This window comes from Tiliqua scincoides, chromosome 5 (genome assembly GCF_035046505.1).
Source record: "Tiliqua scincoides isolate rTilSci1 chromosome 5, rTilSci1.hap2, whole genome shotgun sequence".
Lineage (NCBI taxonomy): Eukaryota > Metazoa > Chordata > Lepidosauria > Squamata > Scincidae > Tiliqua > Tiliqua scincoides.
In genome coordinates, this window is record NC_089825.1 from 89,121,198 (window position 1) to 89,148,689 (window position 27,492).

General features: G+C 46.3%; 1 protein-coding gene across 1 annotated transcript; it reads right to left on the reverse strand.

Moving 5' to 3' along the window:
• LOC136652333 (beta-1,4 N-acetylgalactosaminyltransferase 2-like) lies at positions 1 to 27,492 on the reverse strand. Its single transcript, XM_066629268.1, has 10 exons — positions 27,401 to 27,492; positions 19,712 to 19,849; positions 15,952 to 16,058; positions 13,574 to 13,614; positions 12,176 to 12,356; positions 11,106 to 11,192; positions 9,925 to 10,112; positions 6,129 to 6,269; positions 4,388 to 4,607; positions 1 to 254 (listed from the first exon to the last, which is right to left on the reverse strand). Exons 1-10 carry the CDS (start codon positions 27,490 to 27,492, stop codon positions 1 to 3), a joined length of 1,449 nt encoding a protein of 482 aa, XP_066485365.1.

The following is a 27,492-nucleotide window of genomic DNA, read 5'->3' on the forward strand; positions in this document are numbered from 1 at the left end:
TCACATCTGGGAATGTTGGGATGCTGGAGATGGAAAATGGGTGAAATCCTTTGTGTAGCATTTCAGTCTGTTCTTAAAGTAATGTAAAGCCAGTTTAAACCTGATCTGTTTCTTTGTATTGAGCTGGAATGTATCATACGTTTTCTCAACATCAGCTAGGTGATGGTCAGTTGCAGAGTTTATTGATTGATGTCCTATGGAAACATCACTGCAGGAGCCAACTCGTAAGGCTCCCAGTCCATCCATAAAAAATTCTGATGAGAACATTGGGCAAAGGGAGGTGAAGGAGAAATAAGTCAGTTATGTAACAACATTTTAAACATTCAACGTTGAACTCTTTCACCACTGGATAGATCACTTCCCTCAGCCTCCCTACTCCCATTCCTCCCCCGCCACTGACTTGCCTGTTTGGGCAGGTGTGGCAGAAACCGGCAATGGTCTCTTACAGTAGCGCTCCCAAAATGGCCACTGAATGAGTGCAAAATGGCTGCTGCTTGCTGTCGGCAGCCAATTTACAACTGCAGAAGTGTGTAAGAGTGGAGCATTTTTTATTCCAGGGAGCCCAGTTAGGATTGGGCTGCTCGGAATAAAGAATAAAAAACTAATTTTCAATACTGTAAAATCAAGAGGACATTTGCCCATTTCTCCCCCTCCTCCACCAAATACACTTTTGTGCTGGTTGCTTTGTAGCATCTCACAGGTTGTGGCAGTGACAGTGCTGCCATTTTGGTTTGAGGCTCAGGCTTTAAACCCTGCTTCATCTCTGTTCTTTGTGACCAGTTTGATCCTCAGGATGTGGCAAGATGAACTTTGTAAGCATCTTGCCTTTTGCCTGAGAAGTGTTGCTTGGAATGTTCTCTCATCAGGATGCAGGTTCAAGAACCCAAACTTGGGGAGTTTCAAGCAGGCCTGTGCAACCATGAGTCCAAGTCCCAGCAATAAAGCTTTAGAAGCTGAAAGCGGTGATGTTTCAGATTTATCAAGAGCACTGTAGACTATACATACACAGAGGGGCTCATATGAGCTACTTCTGGGGCAGCATTGGCCACTGCAGATTTCCCCTCTCCTGTGCTGGTGGGAGGATCCACTGCCTGCTGTTGTCACCAGTAAGTGGGGTTTACCCCAGTAAGTGGGGTTTGCTGGGACAAATGTAGGGCTTTGACCCAGGATTTCCAGCAACCTAGTATTGGTGCTGCTACCATACGTCCAACACAAAAAACCCCTAGAGGTGGGAGCACATAGGTGGGACAGCCAGTCTGAGGAGATCCATAGGGGCCAGGGTGCCTAAGTTTCCCCTTACCTCTGACAGAACCACTTTGGACGCCTATCCTGCGCTGCATACAGCGCAAGCCTCTTGCTGGAGATCCAGTTCAGATTACTGCTGCAGTGGGGAATTGTCAGGCAAGTCCTTGTCCTGACCCTAAAGAAAATGGGAGCAGCAAAATGTTGCATATGCACCGCTGCAGCGCCTAGGAGAAGGGGGTAAAGGGGGTAATTTGTACCCAGGCCCAGGGTCTAAAAGGGGGCCCAGAAATTTCCTGACTTCTTATGTTTTCCTATCTACTCAGACTTTTGCCCACATGGGATGGTGGGGAAACTACCACGACTGGGGATGCTGGGTGACCTACTGATGCCACATGGGTTACTAGACTTGGGCTCCAAAGACTTTTCCAGCTGTCTCTATCCTCCCTCCACCCTGTTTCCATTCTGCTCACCTGTCACCACCTTCCCCCACCCGGTTCCACCCCTCCCCCTTTGCAAAGGGGCCCAAAAGAAACTTTGTACCCCCTGATAAAATTCTTCTCGAGGCCCTGCACCACTGTGCCCTTCAGTAAACAGTGTCAAGGTGCACAAGAGCAGCGTACCCAGGGATCGCTATGAAGCTACACAGATTACCCAGTCCATTGCTGGAGGTGGTTCCCCTCACCCCAACACAGCAGACATTTGCACACCTGTTACCAAGGGATCATCTGCCTGTGAACACCTGATTTGGCAGGCTGATGAAGTTTGCTGGATCGGGTCATCCATCTGTTCAGCCTCAGTGCTTCCAACAGGGCTAAATATTCTGTTACCCCATCAAGCTGTTGTGAGAAGGAAGGCCAGGCAGGCTGGGAAGCAGTTTGGAGACTGAGAGCACTAGAGAAACCATTCATGGTTCACGCACACACAGCACGACCTGCAGAAGGGGTTATGAGCTGGCTGAGCCTGGTAAAAACATTCTTCATGGAGGGGATAAAGAATCTTGCCCCATGACATAACAATTCCCTCAGTTCAGAGGCGGATTGCATGGAGATGGAGTGTGGCCATGGTACTTAACTTCTGAGTTGTATTAGATTGTTTTCCTCAAGTCCTTTTTTTTTTTTAACAGCCAAGCGGTACTTAGTTTCAGAATAGCCTTTGTTTATATGTACATAAAACTTAACCATATGGAATCAGAAAAGTGCCCATTTCAACTTTAAATCAGCATGCCCTGTGAAGCTGGTATCTTCATTCACAAATTAGCTGAACTTAAAAAATACACAGCAGCATAACCCTAATGGGGAACACAATCACCATGAAAATGAGTGGCAGGCAAGACAAGTAAACTGTGCCCCTAGGTTTCACCCCCTCCGCTTTTTGTGCCATGACAACCCTTGCTAATTGGGTAAGAGGCACTTTTTCAAGTGGAGGCTCCTCTTTTATTTAGCAGGGGGAGAGTAACTGGTCCTCCTCACCCCAGCAGTCTCTTTTCTAGCAGCTGTCTGCTGGTGTTCTGCATCTTCTTTAGACTGTGAGCCCTTTCAGGACAGGGAGCCATCAGCTATTTGACTTTTCTCTGTAAACTGCTTTGTGAACTTCTGTTGAAAAGAGGTATATAAATACTGTTAACAACAACACATTATCTTTTACTCAGAGCACATACAAAATGTCTACCATCACACAAGATTTACCAGTTTGCCTTATGTCAAACTCAATACAGAAGGAAGAAAAAAATCAGCAACACCTCAGACAGCCACAGTACAGTCTTGCTGTGAGAACCGCCCAAATGGGAAAATTGATTGTAAATCAGAACTGCAGTTTCCAGTCAGCAAATTTAGAACTTCTCTGGCTCTGGCCAGGAGACGTGATTCCAAGAAAGACATTTCCAAAGCCACTGAACCAAGGGCATCAGTCCTTCCCAAAACATCACATCCAGGGACGCTGGGATGGTGGAGATGGAATATGACCATCAACCCTTTGTGTAGCATTTCAATCTGTTCTTAAAGTAGAGTAGAGCCCGTTTAAACCTGTTCAGTTCCTGTGAATCGTGCCGGAATGTATCATATGTTTTCTCAACATCAGCTAGGTGAAGGTCAGTTGTAGGTTTTTTTGGCTGATGTCCTATAGAAACATCACTGCACGAGCCAACTCGTAAGGCCCCCAGTCCATCTATAAAAAATTCTGATGAGAACATTGAGCAAGGGGAAGTGAAGGAGAAATCAGTCAGTTATGGAACAACATTTTAAACATTCAACGTTTAACTCTTTCGCCACTGGATCCATCACTTCCTGCTGCCTCCCCACCCCATTCCACCCCACAGCTTCGCCCCCATCACTGCCTTACCTGCTTGAGCAGGCACGGCAGGAACTGACAATGGTCTCTTGCAGTGCTCCCAAAATGGCCGCTGACTGACTGCAAAATGACTGCAGCAGCCAGTCTGCAACAGCTGAAGTGTGCAACAGCTGAGCATTTTTCATTCCAGACAGCTGCCCAGAATAAAGAATTAAAAAACCTAACCTTACAATTGGGCATCAATGCTGCAAAATCAAGAGGATATTTGCCCATTTCTCCCCCTTCTCAGCACACTTTTTTGTTCTGGCTTCCTTGTATCTCTCACAGCTTGTGGCAGTGATGCTACTGCCATTTTGGATTGAAGCTCTGGCCTTAGACCCTGCTTCATCTCTGGGACCAGCTTGATTCTCAGGACATGGCAAGATGAACATTATAAGCATCTTCTCTTTTACCAGAGAAGTCCTATTTGGAATGCTCTCTCATCAGTATTCAGGTTCAAGAAGCATAAACTTGGGTAGTTTCAAGCAGGCTTGTGCAACCTTGAGTCCCACTCCAAGCAATAAAACTTTAGAAGCTGTAAGCTGTGATGCTCTGTATCAAGAGCACTGTAGACCATACACACACACAGCTCATATGGGCTACCTCTGGGGCAGCATTGTCCACTGCAGATATCCCCTCTCCTGTGCTGGCGGGAGGAGCCACTGCCTGCTGTTGTCACCAGTAAGTGGGGTTTGCTGTGACAAATGTAGGACTTTAACCCAGGATTTCCAGCAACCTGGTGTTGGTGGTGCTACCATACGTCCAACACAAAAAACCCCTAGAGGTGGGAGCACATACATTTGGGACAGCCGTTTACCTGAATGAGCCGTTCTGTGCAGCCGTGGGTCAAAACCAACACGCCTGCTCTCCTCTGTGCGAGCGAGGAAGAAGTTGACCACACCACTGGTGACCACACAGTTCGGAAAGCCTTCCAAGCCATGATAGGAGCCACTTCTCAGGTTTAGGCAACCGCTGTCTTCTCCTTCCTCGTAGTGAATCTTAACTCGGAAGGTATTCCCATTCACGCTGCCTCCAACCTATAAACCAACATATGGGCTTTGGTCAGCACCCCGTCATGCTGCACCAGTCACAGGGAGGCCTTGGGCTAGCTCTGTGGAAGCTGAAGACAGCGCTGGCATCAAGTTGGCATTGAGGATACCAGGAATGGGTGTGGTTGGTTTTTATAAGCTGCATTCTGGAGTAGTTCCTTGGAAGCTCATCTGGGTGCTTCAAAAAGAAGATTGGTGCTGCAGGGTCAGGCTGAGAGAGGCAATTGGCTCAGGTAGTGAATTAGTGTGTGGGGGAGAGCAAGCATCCTGCAAGGCTTCCTGCTTCTGCTACCCTTGCTCCCTGAGTTAAGGGAATAGAAGAGGAGGAGACAGAGTGTAGAGCAGAGATGTGTGGTGGGCTAGATGGCCTAATCTGCCACCCTTCTCCACACTTCCTCTTCCTCTTTGTTTCTCTCTTGTTGAATTCAGGGAACAGGAGTATGTCACTGAGTAAAGGGGAAGCAGCATGTGGCACACTGTGCCAACCATGAGAAGCCCTCAGGTCAGCTCTGTGGTAGCTGAAGACAGCGTTGGCACCAAGATGGTGAGGGTTCTGGAGCAAAGCCCCATGGCACTCCCACCTTATACTTTATGGTGCATTGGGTACTATCTGTGGGACTGAGGAGTCAGACAAGCTAGGTGGGCCCATGGCCAATGCCCCAGCTGACTGACCTCCAACACCACTCATGGTGGGAGGCAAGTTTCCCTGGCAACATGCAATTTCTTCACCAGCCACATGGAAGGACAAGGAACTATAGAGAGATCCCAAGAGCCAGGATGTTGTAGTGGTACTGGAGTTGGACCTCAAGAGTTCAACCTCAATCTTGAAGAGCCAGGATCATATCCCCATTAAGCCATGAAGCTTCCTGGGTGACCTTGGGCTAGACACTGTCTCACAGTCTCACCTACCTCACAAGGTTGTTGTGAGGACAAAAGTGAATAACTATGTACACCACCCTGAGCTCCTTGGAGGAAGGGTGAAAAATTTTTAAAAAGTGAAAAATCAAATAAAAAATAGAAAACTAAGGATTTCACTATTGCCGACACATTCTGAACCTTCCCCCCCCCCCAGCTATTAAAAAAAGGGAGGGGAGAAGATGCTGAAATTTTTAATCTGCTGAATTCTGCATCCAGTAACAAATTCCATTCTTGCACAACACTGTGCTGTTACACTCCTGAGAGTAATACCCAGGCCATGATGATGGAACAGTGTCCTCTACTGTTACCCTCCTCCTGGGAAATAATCCTACAACGCAGGTAGTTTTGATCATGTTAAGCAGGCATCAAAGAGACAGGCTCTCAGCCAGAAGTGCTGTTTCTTCATTCTATATTGACTCACAAAACCAAACACTGCTAGACATCAGTCTCCGTGTAGAATAGCATTCAGGGCCATGAAAGTTAAAGGAATTTCTTCCAAGAATACAACGTAAGTTAAGACACAAGCCAAATGAAGACACTAGCACAGGACATGGTGAAGATCAGGGGGGCGGGAAAGGGACAATTGCCTACCACATCCAAGTCGCTGTTCTCCAAAACATCCACCAGTTTCTCAATCTTGGTGTTTTGAGTAAACAGAAAGTCATCATCCACCCAGAGGTAGTATTTGGTCGTGACCTGAGAGATGGCCAGATTTCTTCCAGCGAACCAGCCCTGACAAAACAAAGCAGGAAAAGTCAGAGGGAGACACAGAAGATGTTATGAATGCGCAGTAAGGAGCCCTTTCCATAAAGGTGGCCTCACTCCTCATGGAAACTAGAAAGCCATTCCACCTCACAACTGGACACTGCACTGGAGCCCAGGCAAGTGTGTGTAAATTTTTGCAACTCATTCCAAAGTGAGGCTTCAGAAGGAGAAGAGGTGGAGCTGTCATGGATACAGCCTGGTCATCCCAACTTAGTCATTCATGTGCCTGCTTGTTTTATGACTTTTGGAACATCATCAGTAAGTAGCAGCTCCCAAGCTAAACTGAGTCATCCAAGAGAAATACCATGCCTCAAGCAATGCTTCTTGCATTGCTCTGGTGGTGCAAGCAGGGCCTCCAAGAGGAATTTTATCAGGGGGTACAAAGTTTCTTTTGGGTCCTTTTGCAAAGGGGGAGATGAAACAGAGCAGGAAAGGGTGGTGACAGGCAGGCAAAATGGGAGGGAGGGGCAAAGCAGGGTGAGGGGAGGGTAGACAGTTGGAAAAGTCTTTGGTGCCCAGGTCTACCTATCCATGTGGCATTGGTAGTGTCCCCAGCATCCCATATGGGCAACATAGGAAAATGTCAGATCCCAGGAAATTTCTGGGCCCCCTCCATTGGCTCCTAGGCACCCCTTTTGACCCTGGGCCCAGGTACAAATTACCCCCTTTACCCCCTTCTCCTAGGCCCTGGGTGCAAGAGCCTCTGCAGTGCTGCTCCTTTTTCCTTTCCACGGGGTTACTGCAGGAAGCTCTGTAGTACATGGGGAAAGCCCATGCTTGCTTCCTCCCCGAAGGTTCCATTCTTACATCATTCTGTCAGTCAGTGTGGCAACACTGGTACTGCTCCCAGTGGCGTACAGGGCAGAAACACTGTGACATCACGTGATGTCATGCAACATCAGGACATCACTTCCGAGTTCTCGCAGTCTCTTCCTGAGTCATAGGGCAGCTGGAACGCAAGCGCACTCCCAGCAGTATCCGCCACTGTGACTGCCCAGGAAGTGGTCCTTGTAGTTGCTTCCTGACTGCGGAAACAACTGGAGCGCGCATGCACTCAGTAGCGGCTGGTGCCAGTGGCGTATGAAGACCATCTGGCACCCAGGGCCTATAAAATTTGGTTACCCCCATAACAAAATTTAATAAATAAAATTATATTATATTTATTATTGCATTCAGATTCACCATTGTCCAACAGATCAGAGCATCCCCCCAACACATCCCCCCCTGCACAAAACAGCATCCTCCACATAACAGCCCACTCAAACACATATCCAACCACTTTTGTTCCACTCCACCTGAGACCATCCCCCCTCCCCAAATCTCAGTTCCACAATCACCAAATTGAGCCCAGGCAGGCAGCCTGAGCATCTTTAAGCAGGAGAACACTGTGCCACACATATGCTCCAAAGTGTTTTGCAGTCACAGGAGGAAGGTGCACTCTGCTCATGCTCAGAGACAGATTAACCATTCCACAGTTCAGAGCATACCACCACAATTTCCCCCTTGCACAAAACAGCATCCTCCACATAGCAGCCCCCCCCTTACCTCCACAATCTCTGGCTGGCTCTTCCCCCCCTCCCCATCACTGGATTAGGGCCACTGCTGGCTAGCTGATGGCTCAATCCTAGGCATGTCCATACTAGTCAAGGGGACTTACTCCCAGGAAAGTGTGGGTAGGACTGCAGCCTGCTTGTGCTCTTGTGGAGCCCCTGAAGGGGTCTCAGGGAGAAACCCTGTGCCTGAGGAAAGTCTCCCTGTGCTAAGCCAATGTGGTGTGTGGTTCCCAGGGCTTATCTTTGGGGTGCTCTGGCAGGACTCGTGCTTGGGAATTTCTGGTGGGCAAACTGGAAGCTCCTGGCCTCCCCCCATTCTTTGCTGGGTCTTCAATCAGAGCCACAGCAGTTGCACCTCCCACTCTTCAAAGTGAGGACGTGGAGCCCCAGTGGGAGGATGCAGGAGCAGCGGCAGAAGAGGCTCGCCTGACCAGAGAGACCCTATGCATGTGTCTACTCAGAAGTAAGCCTCATAATAATCAAAGGGACTTACTCCCAGGAAAGTGAGGATAGTATTGCAGCCTCACTCACCCATCCACCCTTACCCCTGCAGTCTCTGGCTGGCTAGCCAGCTCCCCTCCCCTCCCCATCCCTGGATCAGAAGCACCACTGGCTGGCTGGCTGCCCAATCCTCTGCATGTCTACTCAGAATTAAGCCCCATAATAGTCACTCCTAGGAAAGTGAGGGCAGTATTGCAGCCCCACTTGCCCGCACCTCCTGCCTTTGCTGCTTCCGAGCTCCAGGAAGCTGCCCCCCAGGCTACTCAAACCCCCCCCCCCAACTTGGCTGTTTGTCATGGGCACATGCCCAGGAGCACGTCACCGCCAAAAGAACTGGCTCAGTGGTGGCTTTCTTGCGGCTCTGCCTCCAACTGGCTGGCTTGCCCTCCCTCCCAGGGGCAGCCACTACTCACTGCGGCACCCACACTCTCCCATTGCTCACTCACCCTCCTTCCTTCCTGCTCACTTTCCTAGAAGCTGGTCCATCCCCTCCCTGCACTACCTATCCCCCCCCCCACACCGCAGCCTGCTTGGGGGTGTGTGCATGTCACTGCCGCTGCCACCACCCAACAAACTTGACGCTCCATGCGGCTCTGTTTCTGTGCCTCCAGCTTCCCCCGGCTTGGAAAGAGGGTGGGCATCAATGCACCTCCTGGGAACTCAGCTGCAGCTGCACTTGGAAGAGGCACGCTCGCAGCCAGAGCCCAAGTGCCACAGACACCATTTTGGGGGGCGCAGGTGAGCTGGGGGGCAGCTTGTCACCGCCCACATCGTGGCACCCAAGGCCAGCGGCCGCCTCGCCCCCCCCCGTCGCAACACTAGCAGCTGGTGCCCCTCTCCAAATGACATCCAGGACATGTGCCCTGGTTTGCCACACTCTCAATACACCACCGACTGCTCCTTTCCTTAGCACTTCAGTCTTCAGATAAGAGGTCTTTAACAGGTAGGCCAGGACACAGAAGTGGGTCACAACCCAAACAAGTGGGTTGTAACAGTGCTGCCGCCGCCATTTCATTTTGAGGCTAGGGGGTGCACCCTTCAAACAAGGGCCAGAGCTGGGGAGTACTATATGCGTTGAATCCATGAAGCATTAACTTTGGTAGAGTTGCTTAGGCCAGGCTCCCCAGTCTTCAGAGGACCTCCTTTCTCTCCCATTCATAGGACTGCTCTCACTTGCCAGGATATGCTGGCAGTCAAGGCCCCCCCCCCTCCATCTTTCAAAACTCACTGCATGCTGTTGTCATACCATTATCTTCCCTTCTTCCATTAGCTTAGAAGGAATTGTGCCCTAGAGGAACCACAAACTTGACTCCAAAAAAAAAAAAAAAAAGGAAGCTTCTAAGTGCCCTGTCCTGAGCTGCTCCAGCCCTAATTTTAAGAGAATTTATAGTTCTCTTAATAGTTGGGAGATGGACTGGAGGTTTGTAAGTGTACAGGATAATATTACCTGTCCACCTTCCTTCTGCCATGCAGCTATCAGACAGCTAGAAACCTTACCAGGAAATCCCACTCACCACCAGTGTGCAGAGGAGAAGCAGCAGTAAACAACCACCCCCACTTGTGGGTACCTTTCCAAAAGGCATAATATATTGTTCAACGTTTGCCTCTTCAATCTTCTCTGGATGCTCACTGTCATCTGCCACAATTAGCTTGAGGTCCGGGTAGTACTGTCTTAAGCTCTTGATGAGAACCCGCAGCTTGTGATAGCGTAAAAAAGTCTTTGTTGTGATGGTCACCAGGTTAGCAATGTTGTTATCTGAGACATGAAAAAGGGGGGGAGATAAAGTGGGCCCTTACACAACCAGCCGCATGGGGAGACGACCTCTACATACTGCACTCGGAGTATCACTCTCTCTTGAATCCCACATGGATCAAAATATTTCTGACCACAGCTTGAGTTCGGCATCTTCCTATGAAGTCATGTACTTCCAAGGTTGTTCTTTCCACTTTGGGTGCTTGCTCAGTTGTGACTGGCAGGTGCTGAGCGGTTTGCATATCCTATCATACAGCTAGTGGCTGTTAGGGAAACTCTATAGCAGGGGTCTCCAAACTTTTTGGCTAGAGGGTATCAAACGTCTGGCATGGTTTTGAGGGCCAAAAAAAAATTTAAATATAAATTTTATATAAAAATTTAGAGATGGAACTTAGATGAGTGAATAAACAAATGAATGGGCTCATTCATTCAACCTCTCTGGCCCTTAGAACACCCTCCAGATGCAACCAAAGCACAGTTCCGGTCATGTTTGACCAAGTGGGCCAGGGGCTTTCAGCAGACAAGAGGCTGGCCACAGGCCGGATTGAGGCTCGCCGCGGGCCACATCTGGCCCCCAGGCCAGGGTTTGGAGACCCCTGCTCTATAGTATGGAGCTAATGTGGTGCGTCGGGGTGCCATGCAGGGGCAGCAGCGTCTTCCTTGCCCCCTGTTGCCTTCCTCTCCCTCCAGAGGGCCTTTGGAGTGCAGGAGGAGGCTGCATGCAAAACCCTGACTCTCAAAACGCCTTCTAAGGGCCTTAAAATATCACTTCCAGTTCTCGGGCAAACAACGAAGCGCCTCAGAAGGGGGGAGAGTCAACTCATTGGGGCGGTGGCATTCTGCGGTCCTGCCCCCCCCCCCAGTGGCACAGCAGCTAAGACTGCCACTGGTGTGCAAAATGTGAAAAGAAAAATAGATCTACTTCCTAGACTTCTCTTGCCTTAAGAGAGGTAATAGCAAGTCACATTGGCTCTAGACTGAGGGCCAAAAGCTCACCTGGTCCTGGGTCAAACAGCTTAGGAATTGCTGGCTGTCGGATGGTCATAGGAAAACTAACAAGATGAGTCCTTGTTGAAAAGTTTACTGAAAAGTAACAGAAAGAAAGGGTTAGTTTTCAACTCTTGTGGCTCAGTCCTGTATCACTGTATACTGGTGTTGTATCACTGTGGGCTCCCCTCCTCCTTTGGGAGGAGGGGTTTTTTGTTTTTTTAAAGGGACAGAAGCTGGGGGAGCTGTCAGTTACTTTCCCTTTAAAGAAAAAAGATAAAGACTTTATTGTCATTGTACAAAATTTCAATGTGCTCCAAGACACAGACATAAAAACATTTATACAACAATCATACAACACAATTAAATCCATCTCACATCCAATACTACATGTACATCCATTTATATAAATATCTCAAAATAAAAAATACTCCTATTTCACTCAGATGTAATAAATAGATAATAAAACCCAATAAACAGTCAAAGATGCAGCGGGTGGCAGCAGGGAGGATTGAGGAGGCGCTCCCAGAGGGTTGGCACTCAGGGCATTTGTCCTGCTGGCCCTCCTCCAGGTATGCCACTGGCCTCTCCCATGATTGCACTTGTGCTGCACCCAGTTTCTAAGTGGATGCACGATCACAGGGGAATCTGAGGTATGTCAGGGGAGGCTTTGCCTCACCTGCTTGCAAGTCCCTGGTACGCACTCCCTCAAATAAATAAATACATAAGATTGCACCACCCACTATCACCACTACCAGCTCCCCTGGCACTACCACCTGGCTGCTTAGGACAACAGCTGAGTGGGCAAGGTGTGGTGATCCAGAGCCCACCCTCCCCCTTACCTTCAGCTGTTGTCTTCTCCAGTGCCATACTGTTTGAAATAAGCAGGGCACTCCCTGCACACTCTGCAGAGCCTGTTTATTTCAAACAAGACAGGGCAGAGGTGTTCAACAAGACAGAGGTGGCCAATTAAAGGACAAAGCTCCCCACGTTATTAATTTATTGGATTTGTATTCCACCTTTCTCCCCGAAGGGCGCCCAAGTTAGAGGACTAGTCCAGCAGTAGCAGTCCCACTTACCCACATCGACTGCATCAATTAGATATTTGGTGCTGGTGTATGTGACATGTTTCAAGATGTGATTTAGTAGCTCTGTGCTGGAAGTAGAAATGGTCAGCTTCTTCTCCCCTCGCCCGCGCACCACTTCTTCAGAAACATCTGCAAGGGTGTTGAGAACACCAAGCGATGTTTTGAGAATCACCTAGAAGTTTTGTGGAAAGGCAAATGCTTTAAGGACAAAACGGTTCTTCCTCATCCATGTAAATCAGCTTGCATATGGATATCGATTAAGAGGAAAGAAGTACAAGGCTTGCCTGCTAATGAGCCCCAGTCAACCTCATGGCAGCATATTGGCAGAGGCAGCCACTGTCCCCTCTGGCTGCCACCACACTTATGTGTCAGCAGGAAAAGTCCCTGCTGCCACCAGACCCCATAATCTCTCCCTCCCTCCATCAAGGCCTCCCACTTTGCCTTTTGAAATGGCAGGGGGTGGGAACAGAGGCTGGAATGAAAGAGTGGAGATGGGCACTCTTTAGCCAACCATATCTCCACCCCTCTCTGCAGGGCCTGCCACTGTGTGCTCAAAAAGCAAAGTGTGAGGCCAGGGCCAAGGAGGGTTGAAGGAGCACTGCAGTGGCAGCAGTGAGGATGGTGGCTGCTTTCGAAACAGCAGTGGGGGAAGCAAAAAGGAACAGCTGAACAATCATCATTCAATTATAACAGCCAGTTCAAGGTCACTCTTTTGCCTTTGCTTCCCCAGTTTAGTTATCACAGACTAGCAATAGGTTACAGTATTTCTATAGCTCTTGAGAGTTTGAAGTGCTTCATGTGGATTTTCCCAATGTAATCCTTACAACAACCCTATAGGACATTACCCCCCCCCCCATTGTTTCTAAAACTGAGAGGGACTGACTTGTTTAAAGTCTCCTATTATGCCAGAAGAGAGATTAAAACTGTGGAAGTCTCTATTTGCCACTCAATCTGTCCACCAATATGTTACCTTTAAATACAGGGATGCATTTAAAGTTTAGTCATAACTATCTACTACACAATTCCAAGTGGCATCCTAAATTCAGTATTTGCAGTTTGATAAAGAATAGGGGGTTAGATATTGAAATTTTTGAGTATTTCCAGAAAGGGAGAGTTGCATGGAACATTCTCCTAGATCTGAGTTCAGACATTTGGGGGGGGGGGAGGGGGGTTTGCACTGAAGCTCCAGTCCTATACATACTTTCCTGGGAGTAAGCTCCACTGATCTCAATGGAACTTACTCAATGGAACAAGGATTGTGTTGTGAACATTCTTTCTGAATGCCTTTGAAATACCGACCTGAAACTTAAGAAGAAGCTTGAATACGTCAGGAAGATTGCAACAGAGTGGCACCACACCTGCAACCAGTTCTTAAAAGTTTGTAGTTACCTGGTGTTTTCTTGCTTCATATGTTCCATGGAAACCAAGCCCTTCAAGGACAAAAGGAAAGAGACAGCCTTCATGCAGAAAACAGTAATAAGAAGCATAGAACAATGCTGTGATTAAATACATTTGTCTATTTAAAAAAAAAAAAGAAACCCAACAAGCCCATTTCTCAATGTAAGAAAACTTCTGATTGATGCTTCAAAGCTGCCTTTCTTTGTTTTAGACAGCAGGTTGCAGTACTCTCCAAGGAAGGGACCCATACACCAAAAAGAACCCCAAAGGTACCATCAAACTCCTCTGTGTGGGATATATTAAAACAAATGATAAAGAACAGCCATTGAAATGCATTGGTCCCTTTCAAATGGCCATTGGAATGCATTACAAGTCAGGGCAATCTGTTGCTGTCACAGTGGCTTTTAGAGATTGTCCCCAAAAGACAAAGCACAAGTTTTTGCTTTCCAAATGCTCATAGAAATATAATGGGACGGGTTGGATTCCCATACCCCATATTTGTTTTTACCCCACCTGGGAAGGCAAGAGGGGAGCTGGGCAGAAATAAAAAGGTTGGGGGGGGGGAAGGAAAGAGTTCTTTGCATAGGCATTCCCTGATCTCACTCACTCCCTTTCCCCAGCAGGAGATGGCTGAAGATACTTTGGTGCCCAAGGAAGAAAATTCAAATGGTCCCAGATATTGTGAAAATGTAACTAAATGATCCTTATTACAGAAATATAATTTTTATATATTTATTTATATAATTATATAAATTTAATCCTTATGTCCTTCAATGAGAGCACAAGAACCTGCTGCCCCAACCAAGTTTCTCAGCTTGCCTAATAGATGCCAGTTAGGTATAGAGAACAGGGGGGACTGAAATGGGAAAGCCTTGGGTTAAAGTCCCTGCTCAGCCACGTGGCTCTCTGAGTGACCTTGGACTAGTATCTAGCCACCTAACCTACCATACAAGGTTGATACAATAGAATACACATAATATACTACACTCTGAGCTCCTCAGAAAGAGAGTCTGACAACAGGAACACTGAGCATTTCTACAGTACTTTCTGAGATCAATTATTCACTTATATAATGGAATTCAGGAACTCGGGCCAAACTGGGAACCCTGCCCTCTGATCTGGAAGTGTTGCCTGCCATGTGAAGGTTGGTTCTGAGAAAAATAATAATAAAAATAATAAACTGGATATTTATATATTGCCTTTCTGGTCATCGGATTACTCCTCTGACTTTATTCAAGGCAGGCACCCCCTCACATAGGCAGGCTGTTTCTAAATTCCCAAAGGGATTTTTACAATCACAGAAAGGTTCTGTCTTGCAAGTCCCACACAACATTTCAGATGGATCTTTCTGGTTTGGTATCACTGCTGGCCCCCAGTTGCCTCCCACGCTGGCTGACAAGCAGCTCCTTCATCTCTCACTTGAAGGGCAGCCAAGACGCTTCTTTGCTCACACCAAAGAGCAGGTGGAATAACTCAGCTCAGCATGTCAGCTGCTTCAAGGTCTCACCATTCCTAGAGCTGCCACTGGCCTCGAACTGGCAACCTTTTGATGTTATCTTCGGCTCTACCCTCTAGACCAGACTTCCTGCCCGCTGCACATGCTGAGGTATGCTATTAGTTCGCATATGCCAAAAGATGAGTGCTGGTATTGCAAACAGGTTCTGGGTCAGAGCTCAGTAGCAACCTACTTGCCCACCTGCCCCATGGGCCACCCATCGCCCTCCCTCCCTCTGCCCAGGAATGCCTCCTTCCCTCCCCCTCCCTGCCTCCCCCACACCTACCTTTTACCCTTTATCCCAGCCGACTCAAGGAACTGTGACGGAGCCGGCACGGAGACCTCTGCCGGCCAACGCTTCTGAGAGCGCCAGCCTGGCTTCCTCCCATGGAGGCGCAAACGTGCTTTACAGCCTTCCCAGGCCAGCCCAAGGGACTTGTGCCAGCATAGGGCACAGTTAGAATCATGGCCTTAATGTGGATTTAGGGTTGTTAAAAAGAACCTGGACACCGCCTTTTAGACTCTCTTTGAACTGCTACTGGTCCACTCATCATTCCCTCTCTTGCCTTAGTCTGCCAATGATAAAGTCTGTAGGCTCTGCAGCTGGCAAGGGTGCCTGGAACTGGGCATCAAATCCAGAGACTTCATGGAATGATCTCATTCAAGATGAAACACTAATATATGAAAAACTGGCAGCCAAGCCAAGGTCTGCCTAAGTTGCCACAGAAAAGCAAAAGCAAGCAACAAGTCTAGTAGTCAAATTTCAACTTCTGTCTTAACAGAGCCAAAGAATTCCATTGTTCACTCAGTGTCCCCACTTTAAAAAAACCAAAACATTTTTCTGGCAGTGGCTCAGCCATTGGTGCCAACATACCTGGAATTACAATTGTGTGTAAAGGCATCACCTCAGCTCCTTGAATGGGGTAGCTTAAAGGAGTGTTTGGCTGAGCAACAAGGACTTCTTTAGCTGCAAAGGGATACCTATATTCAAGCACAAAGACAAAAGCAGCACGGTAAATTTGCAGTCTTCAAAAAGGTACATACATAATAAACTATTTAAAAATAACCACAGCATTTTAAGCAATGCTTCCTTTCAATCAAGCTTAAAGCAGTCAACATGCACATTTAAACTTGGCTTCTTCTCAAGGTCATTTTGAGACCCGCTAAAATGAGTCTTTTGAGTCCAGCTAAAAAGTTGAAGAGGGATGTTGGCAATGGGCAAGGTGGCAGCTCCACTGACACACAGTTCAGAAGTCGTTTGTATTGCAGGTTTCCTTGTTTTCTAGTGCAAGGATCTCCAATTGCATTATCTGAGACTCACCCCTATTCCTTTTCATTAAAAAGCAGACCCATCTTTTACACTTTGCTCTGTTCATATACAAACATGTGGGCTTCATGTAAGCTCAGTCAGGTTTATTTTGGCCTGTAGTAATCGGGACCCTTGCGTCCCTGCTTGCTCCCCAGGTGCTGGCAAGTAAGCGGGAAAGTTCTAGCACCTGCAACCACCTCAGCTTCTTTGACCAGCAGCTGAATGATATCACTGCTCTTGCCACTCATTCCCCTGTGCCTGCACTCAGTGACAGTGTTATGATATATGCCCCAGGCCTATAGTCAATTTACAGGCTGGATAGAGCAAGGCTAGGCCCTGATGTCTTGGCCTGCATGCATGCAGTGTAGCACTGATGCATCATGGGATTGGCTGATGCAACAGGACACAGCAGGGATGATGCAATACCCTGCAATACCATGTCACCAGACATGTCACCAGACATTGAGTCATGCAATCACCAGATCTTAGCCCGCCTCTCATTGGCCAGTGCTAGTATATATTGCAGCGTGTGCAAGCTGCTGTGTGGGAGATGTTATGTGGAGTGTCTGTGGGAAGCTACATCGGTGATCAGAGAATTGAGAAAAGTGCTATCTTTGCTGATTGCTTGCTGAGCTGCCTTTGCACTGTAAATATTGTACATAATTCAAGTAAAGGACATTTGGTGGTGGAGCACTCCCGTGTCTATGCCTCGTTATTTACCTGGAGTATCTGCCTGACCTTGAGTCTCTGGAGCTGCAGTGTCAGCTGCGTACTGCAACAGACAGTGACTGCTGTGAGCTGCTACAGCATCCTTGCCACGGGGGGGGGGGAGGCCGACAGCAAGCAGAAAAGGAGCAGCCACTGCCATCCTTTCCTTCTCTTTGTGCAGCTTGCTGAGCAAGTTTGAGGAGACACTAAAATGTGCCCAGCTGAGGCCAGATGAGTCACCAATACACAAGACATTCTTACCAGGCTAATGCTTCCCCTAGCTTTCCACCCAAGGTGGCCAGAGTAAAACACCCCTCAGAAGAAGCCAAGTCTGGTCTGCTTGTATGGTCAACAGAGGTAGTTGTCTCAGGGGGCAGGTTGGGGGGGGGCAACACTCATCTGGACCTGCCCACTTGCCCCCACTGCTCCCTCTTAACCACCTCCCAATTCCTGGTTTGGAACAGGAAGCGGAGGACAGAGCAGAAGAGAAAGTATGGAAGAGAGGAGAATGCTCAGAACTGCTTTAGCCTCCCACCTGTCTCTCCCCCTCCCCCACTTCCTCTCGGATTCCATTAGCTACTTCCTTTTTCAGTTCATGGAGTGGGAGGAAAAGAGGCTGGCACACTGCCATGTAAGAATTAGGGATGGGGCAGATAAATTTCCTGTACCAGTATATTCTTTCCCGCTTTTTAGTGCTTCATTGCAGCATGATCACCTTCTTCAAATACCACCCCTTTGCTGCAAATGGACACACCCAACCATTCCAGCATTATGAGTGGTGACTACTGTATGATTATTGCTTTATTGATGGGCTTAAACTCTCAACCCCAGAACCTCTTCTCAATGCCAGGGCTGAGCTCTAGAATATATAAAAGGATCAACAAAAAGGAATGCCTCTGAACATTTTCAGAGTGACTTTCAGACAGACATGAACCCCAGTAGCTTTGCTTGAAGAAAAATCCGCCCAGGTGGGGGGAGTCTGGTAAGCTTTCGCCTCTGAGGAAGCTGTACCCAAGCACAAAACAAAAGGAGGTCATAGCTAGATAGGTCTTTACAATTCAGTTGTGTGTGCTCTGACTGGCAGAAGCTTTTGGTATACATGGGAGTTGCATTTCCAGGCTGAGTTTGGAATTTTTATTGATCGCTAGAACTTGAATTGCCAATTTTAATTTGTTCAGTTTACCCAAATCAAGACAGAGTTACATGAGAACTCTTTCCAATATTTGGCAGGATTCTCCTTCATGAAAGCCAAAACAAATCACTTTAGGCAGTACTATAAACTGTTAACATCTTTTTTAAACCTGAGCAGCGGCAGACTTACCCCACCCTGCTTCTGGGGCAAAGGTCAACGATGTCACCCCCCCACGAGATGCTGCCCCCCTGTGTGCAAAGCCACCCCCATACTTCTAAGTGCAACAAAGCTTGCACAACTGTGAGACTGACACAATGAGTCACAATGAGGCTTCCCGCATGGTCCTAGAGTTGTACAGACCTTTGCCCAGCACTAGATCCACTGCTATTCCACTCCTATTTGTTTTTAAGCCATAACTAGAGCAGGACCAGCCTAGCCACAAGGCTTATAGAAGGTGCTTTGAGCAACAACACAAAAGCTGGCTGTTCTGTTTCAGTGGTTGTGTTGATCCATCTACTCTGAAGGTCATTTCCAAACTTTTCACAGCCACAGTTTTCAACAGGAATCCTAGGACTGGGTTTCAGATCCACCTCCCTGTTGGTTCCAGATTATGTTCTGTACTCCTATCACCCGAAGCCCACGTTCATTCCTTGATCTGTATCTGCTCTGGTATGAAATTATTTTGAAGATTTAATACTCCTTTCTTAATCCTGAAAAGGAAGGGCAAAGCAACTAGCAAGTTTAAACTACAATGTAAAGCAATCAATCATCAAAAAGGAGGAAGCAATAAAAACAGCCAAAGAAGCAAAAATTTGTCCAAACAAAAATGCACCCCTTTGCACCCTCTCCAAAATGCCAGTGTTAAAAACAGTAGAATCCCTGTGATGAGATTCAGATATGATCAACCTCTAGCCCAGCACAGCAATCTTTTCCGTGAAGGGCTTGGTCACTGCTTCAGAATGAGCGTCAAGAAACATGTATTAATATTATGAAAACTTTATTTTGATTAAAAAAGATAGTTAATTATGTTAGACTGCCCATTGATTTTATTCTTCTCCAAGGTGGAGAAGGTTCAGCCTTCTCCTATTGAATCTCCGCTCCATGGTAGAACTAGATAATATTCATGATGTTAAAAACCCCTACTCCTAAGCAGTGAAAATTGGAATTGGGCTGCCCATTTGATAACTTTCTGATGAAAGGCAATATACATACTTTTCACAACTACTTAAAGCAAAAGAACAGAAAAAAGAGGAGGCCATGTCAGCTCTAACAGCAAGAAGTAGAACCTCACAGGTAAAAGGTGACCTGTCCTCGGATTATCACAAACGGGGGATAATCTAAAAGGGATGGCTTTACTCATGGGCCAGGAAGCTACTGAAGACACAACAGTGACTAGAAGAACTAATTCAGCAAGACCCATGACAGCCCTTCCTGTTGTGTTGCATAATTATATGAAACACAGCCCTACTCCCTGGGGAAAGTTACCTTCTCCGAAAAGCAACAAATGCCTTCTCACGTCTTTCTGCGATGGAAGCAAGCTTATCCTTGTCGACGTAGTCAGCAAGCTGATAGATTTCCCGCATGTGAAGTCTAGGGCAGTCACACCTATTCTTTGGCACTAACCTAATGAGAGGGGAACAGACCATTCACATAAGACATCTTCACATTTTTTTCTCAAGTTATTCCTTTTAAAAAAGAACTAAATTATTATTAAATTGGTCTATTATACCATATGCTAAGTGAAGGTTGGAATGGAAAACAGATTTTTCCAGCTGTGCAGACAACACAGGGCCCAATCCTATCCAACTTTCCAGCACCGGTGCTGCCTCAATGCAGTCCAGAGGTAAAGGAACAAATGTTCCCATATCTTGAGGAGGCCTCTGTGACTGCCTTCCCATCACAGGAAGCAGTGCATACCCCACTGACACAGCAGCAAAAGCACTGGAAAATTGGATAGGAGTGGGCCCACAGTTGCTAATGCAACAGCAGGTTCCAAAGATGCTTCAGTTTCACCCACATCCCAGATCTCAGTCAGATATCCTTCATTCGATTATCTCCAAATTCAAACTGCCTCCTGGCTTCAGACCATTCCTTTGCCCCTTCAGCCCAGTTGGAGAATGTCAATTTCCCAAACTCTGATGGACGTTTGTAAGGGAAGAGGAGAGATTGTACCCCATTAGTAGCATCAGGATTTCTATTTTATTTTTCACTTGCCTCTTGGCATGGTAGATCTGGTAGCACCTAGCATTTAGGGCCTAATCTTATATTATTAACAGTATTTATTAACAGTATTCTATCCGGCTGTAATGCCTGGTACAGCAGAAAGGACCACCACTGTATCCTGCAGGGCCTGGAAAGCAGCCTGAGGTCTCCTTAGGGCAGGGGTCGGCAACCTTAAACATTCAAAGATCCATTTGGACCCGTTTTCCGGAGAAAAGAAAACCTCGGGAGCCACAAAACCCTTTTGACATCTAAAATGAAGATAGCACTGCATATATAGTTTTTTTTACCTTTATGCTATGTATAAAAAAACTATAGTGTGTTGCATTAAATTTAGAATTACATATAAAAAACGAAAGAGCTAAAATAAAATAAATTTAAATTAAATACTAATTTATTTTCCCAGGGCCTGCCCTAGCCAATTTGGTGCTATAGGCAAGATTTGGGCTGGTGCCCTCCCTAGCAGAAAATCCTGACCAACAGTAAATAGTCATCTTTGTGTCTTTTCCACAGTATTGTAAAAGAGGTACAATGAAATACAAAATCTAATGACATGTATTTTTCAATACAATAAAGAGATTTATAGTTATTACTCCCCCTTGTATGTCCCAATTTATAATGCACTCCCCTCTTGTATATGCAACTTTTATAATGCGCTCCCCTCTTACAGGTCCCATTTTTATAATGTAGCCCCCTCTTGTAGGTGCTGGGGCACCTTCCTTGTGAGGAAAGGCTACGGCGTTTCGGCCTCTTCAGCCTAGAAAAGAGACGCCTGAGGGGGGACATGATTGAGACATATAAAATTATGCAGGGGATGGACAGAGTGGATAGAGAGATGCTCTTTACACTCTCACATAACACCAGAACCAGGGGACATCCTCTGCCTGTCTCCTTAGAAGTAAGTCCCAGTAGAGTCAACGGGGGCTCACTCCCAGGAAAGTGTGGAGAGTACAGCAGCCTCAGAGCCCCTCCTCTCCCTGCCTACTCACAAGTCAGCCCCAGGAGAGTCAACGGGGCTCACTCCCAGGGATGTGTGGACAGGAGAGCAGCTTGAGAGTGGATCCTCTCCCTGTCTACTCAGAAGTCAGCCCCAGTAGTGCAGCCCAAGAGTGGCCCCCGACGCGGATCTGGCTCTAACAAGGCGCCCTTTCCCGCACTTCTCCAACCAGCCTCGCCTCTTCCTCTCTGCCTCCACAAAATGCGCTCCGGAACAGCAAGTGCCACCACTTTCACCAGGAGTCTGGAGCTGCAGGAGAGAGCTGAAAGAGCCGCATGCGGCTCTAGAGCTGCGGGTTGCCGACCCCAGCCTTAGGGTAAGGAACATCAGTTCCCTTACCCTGTGTAGAGCCCCAGCAGCCCCTACAGGTCTCCTGGGAGCTGCGCCATCTATTTAGCTGGTGCAGAACCGAGGAGAACTGTGTGGAGCTCCAAGGCACAGAAAGAGGGATAGGATTCTGTGGCAGCAGTTCCCATCCCCCTTCTGGGCCTACGCCCACCTGATTTCGCCCTCTCCCTGCCTTCCACCTACCCAGAAATACCTCCCCACCATTTGGTGGGGAACTTACTGCAGGTGGCCTCTCTGTCAGTGCCCTTTGGCTCCCAGCTACAGCAACATGCCTTAAGTACATTTGCAACAGCCATTGCCACTGCAGAAGCCACCAACACTGTCCTGCAATTGAATCGGGCTGCCTGTCATTGGCTCCCCCCTCCTCCATTTACAGGGGAAACTGGGAATAGAGTGATGTGACTCACTGCTGTCCTCCAAAGCTAAGCAGCAAGGCAGAAGAAGTTTTCCTCAGGAAGACCTCCTTCCCAGGGTAAGAATACAAACAGAGTAGAGTACAAACAAACTTTCGATTATAGTGAACTATTAGCAAGTAATCACCCTAACTCAGAATCCTCTCCTAGCATCCGTACTCCATACAAATAGCCACTTTACAAAAAAATTGATACACTTATGGAGGGGGGAATAAACCAATTGGAGAGCAAAAGGGGAAACAAAACATAATACCAAGAGTCTACAGGCATGTGCCACTTAACTGGTTGCTTGAGGGACTGCATATGCAGGTGGTCAAAGCACAATAAAGATGCTCTTAATTAGGCAATCACATCTCCCATAGCCTGCAGCAGAGAGGCTCTTAATGCAAAGAGGCAATCTATTTCTAGCCTGTGCAGTCAGCTAGTGTCTGGCAGAGTGTGTGTTTACACAACAAAGGCAATATATTGGACTAAATGTTCACTTAATGACCTAAGTGCATAAAAGGGATCTGAGAATTATCCCTATTGTTAAGTGGCACACATCTGTATTTAAAAGCCAAGGAAAAGGATGCAGGTAACAGGGAGGAGTTTGATAAATTTGTAAGATTATACATCTTACAAACAGGGCCTAGGAGAGGGGGGAGTAAAGAGGGTAATTTGTACCCAGGGCCCAGAGTCAAAAGAGGGGCCCAGGAGCCAAAGGAGGGGGCCCAGAAATTTCCTGGGTTCTTACAGTTTCCTATCTACAGTACTCAGACTTGTTGCCCGCAGGGGATCTTGGTGACACTATCAACCCATGTGGGCTGGTAGACCTGGGCACCAAAGACTTTTCCAGCTGTCTCTACCCTCCCCCCAGCTTGTTTTGCCCCTATTCTGCTTGCCCATCACCACTCTCTCCCTTTGCAAAGGGGCCCAAAAGAAACTTTGTACCCTCTGATAAAATTCCTCTCAGAGGCCCTGCTTACAAATATAGAAATAAGAATACTACCAGCCCCCCTTTCTTTGCAAACTCAAATATTTCACGATATTGAAATGCCAGCAATTAGACAAGGAGACTGCCCCCTTGTTCTCATTTGCAAATGTTTGGCAGAGGTCTGGTTTTTTTATCATCTGGTTTTTGAGTGTCTCTCTGCTGTGAATTGAATTGCACACTCCCAGTTATGTGTTATATAGAGAGTTTCTGGCTTCACACACCAGCCACCTTGAAGGAGGATTTGATTAATGATTCTACTGGCATGTTGTTTGCAGTGTACTTACTCTGATAGTGTTTACAAAAAGGTTGTGAAGACCAGAATTTAAAGTGTTAATGAATACAAATATATCTTATGATCATTTACTGTCTTCCTCAGCGTTTGTCCGGTGTGGTGGCGGGGTCTGCTATTTTGGATCGGAGTCGCCATTTCTCTCGGTTGTGGGCTTAGTCTGGCTGTAGGAGGATGATTTTCATGTCGCCATGCAGTGTGTCAAGCCAGTGCTACTTCTGTCAGCCCTTTGGTCATTTGCCATTGACCTCCTCTACCTTATGATCATTTACTGTATTTTTAATAAATTAGAGGCTGTACAGTTCTTAGGTACCAATTACTAGTAGGTTATTTTTCAGGATCTGGCCTTGGGTAAAATCAGACAAAATTATAATCAGACACCCTCCTAAATTTAACCCCCCGCCCAATTTATTCAGCAGTCAAAAGATTCCAGGATTTTTAGCTTAAAACCTGCCCTCGACTTAACTGTGAGATCAACTTATAAGTAGCTACAGTAGTTTTGTCATTTATATGAATTTTGTTTTAACTTATTTCTATTGATCTCATTTTTCTTCCTCCCCCACCTTATGATTGTTGTTCTTTTCAAACTGATTATGAGGTTAAATCTACTTCCTGCTTGGAGCAATATTGATTCCATTGACCAAGTTGTAAATGTTAGCTTTGTGTTTCAGTTGTGTTTATATTTTTGTTTTGTTACAGTATATAAATCTCAGCTATAAAACCAAGTGCCTTACTTAAAGTATAATATATTTATGTGCTTTTACTTCTGTACATTTCTAGATGCATTAATCTAGAACCCAGCTCTGGTCCCCAGACAAGTTCTCTTTATCTGAAAAACAAAATTAAAAATAGGTTTAAAAAGAATTTTTTTTTTAAACCTCTGAAAAAGGTTAAAAAAATAAGTTAATCACCATGCATGTATTTACAATCAAGGACTCCAAATCACAGCAATAAAGTATCCAAAACAAATAGGTGTTTTGTATTTTTGTCCCCCTTAGGTTCCAATACCCTGTCATGCTTTTACAGATTGTATTACCCTACCTAAAGGTCACTCTGGTTTCCACAAAGACAAATTTAAATATCCAGCTCTCTTATTGCAAACACAAGTGAAGTGGTCTTAAGCACGACTGCTCCCCAGTCCTCTATTATTTAGAAAAATGCCCAAGATGGCATTTAGCAAACATGGATAGAACAAGGATAAGATGTATTAATTTTTCACCCAGGTTTCTCTCTCATGTACACAACGGCTGTAAGAGACCTATAGTGAAATCCTACGCTTATCTATTGAGGAGGAAGTACCATTGAGTCATAGCCAGCCATAGAATGGTGTGGGTCTAGGGGAACTCAACCTGCACAAGGCCCTCCTACTTATATATTGGTCATTAAAGCACTGATCTTGGTATACCCATTGCCCCTATTCCAAATGAAAAGCTAGTTTTTCAATTTCAAAAACCTTTATTGGGCATTGGCAGTCAGTCAAAAAACAGACATACAGACAAAGCAAAATATAAACAGTCTCTCTGCCTAAGAAATAGAATTGTTAGGGTGGATAGGGAATATGAAGCTGCATCTAGTTACAATATCATGCAAAAACTTAGCCAGCTGGTTTATGACCAGCGTGTCAGTAGACACTAGAGGCAGACGTAGAATTTCATCGTGCCCATAAAGGGCCACCTGAAAGCAGATTTAGAAACTTGCTTCTAATATGCATATAATAAGGGCAGTGCAGTACTATTTTGAGTTGGCATCCTTCAGTCTCGGAAGACTATGGTGTCACGCTCTGAATGGTGGTTCTGGAACACAGTGTCCTCTCCAGTGCGCGAAGCCTGGGTAAAGTAGGTATGGAGGAGAGGCTGTTACCCATGCAGCAAATCCCCCCTCTCCACGTCACTGGCATGGTCCAATGGAAAGGCAGAGGCCAATACGGTTGGTTCCAGCGGCATCGCAGGAGTTGCCAGAACGTGACTGTGTTCAGCCATGAACTGCCTCAGGGACTCCGGCTCCGGATTTTGCCTCGAGGTTGACTCCTGAAACCTTTTCCATAACTGGATGTAGCCACAAGGCAGTGGAGGTTTGGGATCAGAGTTTTCCTTCTCTCAGATGAGCTGCCTTCCCAGGCTGACGAGCCCCATCTACCCAGTGGTTGTTTAGTCGCCTCTTACGACAAGGATTCAGTATCCCCCAGATTACATGCACATTTGGTTGAAATCTGAGAATGCTGACAAAATCTAGCTTCTAGCTCACGAGATAGAAACATATTACATCGAGCAACTGTAAAAGCTCAACGGATCTGTGGATCATTTCGCACACACAGATATCTAGGACGACAACCAAGGAACAATGGTAACTGCAGCTGAAAAAGGGAACAGGTCTTATTAGCAGCTGCATTAATTTCCTGGCTTTCAATGTCATTTGGTGGCCCACTGTGAGATACAGGAAGCTGGACTTGATGGGCCTATGGCCTGATCTAGCAGGGCTGTTCTTATGCTCTTTATGTCCCATAATCTGCACAAGATGCTCATGCTGTTCCTCTTCAAAGTATCATTGTCCAAAGTATCCAGCAAGAGGCCAACAGAACGGATTTTAAGGATGAAACAACGAAAACCTGTAGATTGCCAGGAATCAGAACGTAAGGCTTGGAAAAGAGGAGCTTGCCCCACATTGAAGCAAACATTGAGCCAGAACTTGATCAATTTGGCCCAAGCTAAATCTCAAGTCTATACTGCCCAGCCTCCAGACATAAGGCTGCATATGGAATGCAGTGGACTAAGCCAAATATAAAAAGGTTGAGAGAACTCTCAACATCCTGATTGAAGGCTGGCAGCCAAATCTGAATCCTGTAAAGGAGTTGGGCTGAAGTTTCGACATTAAAAATACATAGAGCTGCTGGAATGAATGAATTTCTTTTCAAGTGAAAAAAATGTAAAAAGAAGGCCTGAGATGAAAGTTTAGCAGAATAAATAGCAAAATGCATTGAGGGAACCATGACAATCTGTAATTCAAACCCAAATACCCAAATGTCTTAACTTGTTGGATTGCCTTGCCATGGAAAACCCAGGAACGATACTGCCAAGATTCCTCATACACAAGAATTTTAGATTTAGTGTAATTAGGATTGTTGGCAGAAAGATATTTAATACATCCTGCTATCAGGCGTTTTAGCCTGACACGTGTCCAAGAAATCGGACCGTGTCATCTGCATACAATAATACAGGTACTGGCTGATGACCAAGTTTGAGGCAGTGCAAATCAATGAAGGTCAAGTTTGATATTAAATCATTAATAAAAAGATTGAATAAAACAGGAGCAAGGATACTACCTTGCTTCACTTGCTTTATTGGTACAAAAAGAGTCAGAGAGATTATCTTGTGGGTTCAATCTGACTCAACATGAAGTATTGGAATGCAGCCTCTTGCTAAAAACAATAATCTGGGATTGATGCCCAATTTAGATAATTTGGACCATAACAAATTTCTATTGACTGAATCAAATGTCGTCTTCAGATTTAAAAAAAGATACCTAAAAGATAGGTACTATTGTTAATTGTAACCAAGATCTGGGCAAAATCCCGGTTTCGTCTACCCAAGTAAATAGGTCAGCAAGAATGGAAGCCCACCATAGGGGCGCAGTCTTAATCATATCAGAGGGGATTTTATCTGGACCGGCCGCTTTGCCATTCTTGATCTGTCCAATAAGTGCCACCACTTCATCAGCTGAAACTGGCGGACACAGTGGCATTGCAGCTAACATGGTGTAATCTAAAATCAGACTCCCAAACACAGTCATTGAAAAATGGGCTCTTAAAATGTGCCACCCAGGTTGGAGCCAAAATTGTAGATTCCAGACTTTGTGGTGAGAAAAGCTCAAGTGAGAACAATGCTACATCCTTGTCTCATTCATCTTTAAAGAGGAAAGCTATGGTTCCAGAACTTACCAAACTCCATCAAACATGAACATAGATCTATATTTTTCTTCTGGAAGGAGCTTCAAAGGAGTCAGGACTTCCAATTCGCTTTCAGGTTTCAT

What these genes read in the sequence shown, in the direction of transcription:
- LOC136652333 (XM_066629268.1), bottom strand. Translation starts at nt 27,492, where the DNA reads ATGAAACCTGAAAGCGAATTGGAAGTCCTGACTCCTTTGAAGCTCCTT. An exon ending in GCTGTTTGACCCAGGACCAG is followed by an intron (nt 10,113 to 11,105) that starts GTGAGCTTTTGG and finishes TTCATGTCTCAG; the next exon opens with ATAACAACATTGCTAACCTG. An exon ending in AGAACAGCGACTTGGATGTG is followed by an intron (nt 4,608 to 6,128) that starts GTAGGCAATTGT and finishes GTTGGTTTATAG; the next exon opens with GTTGGAGGCAGCGTGAATGG.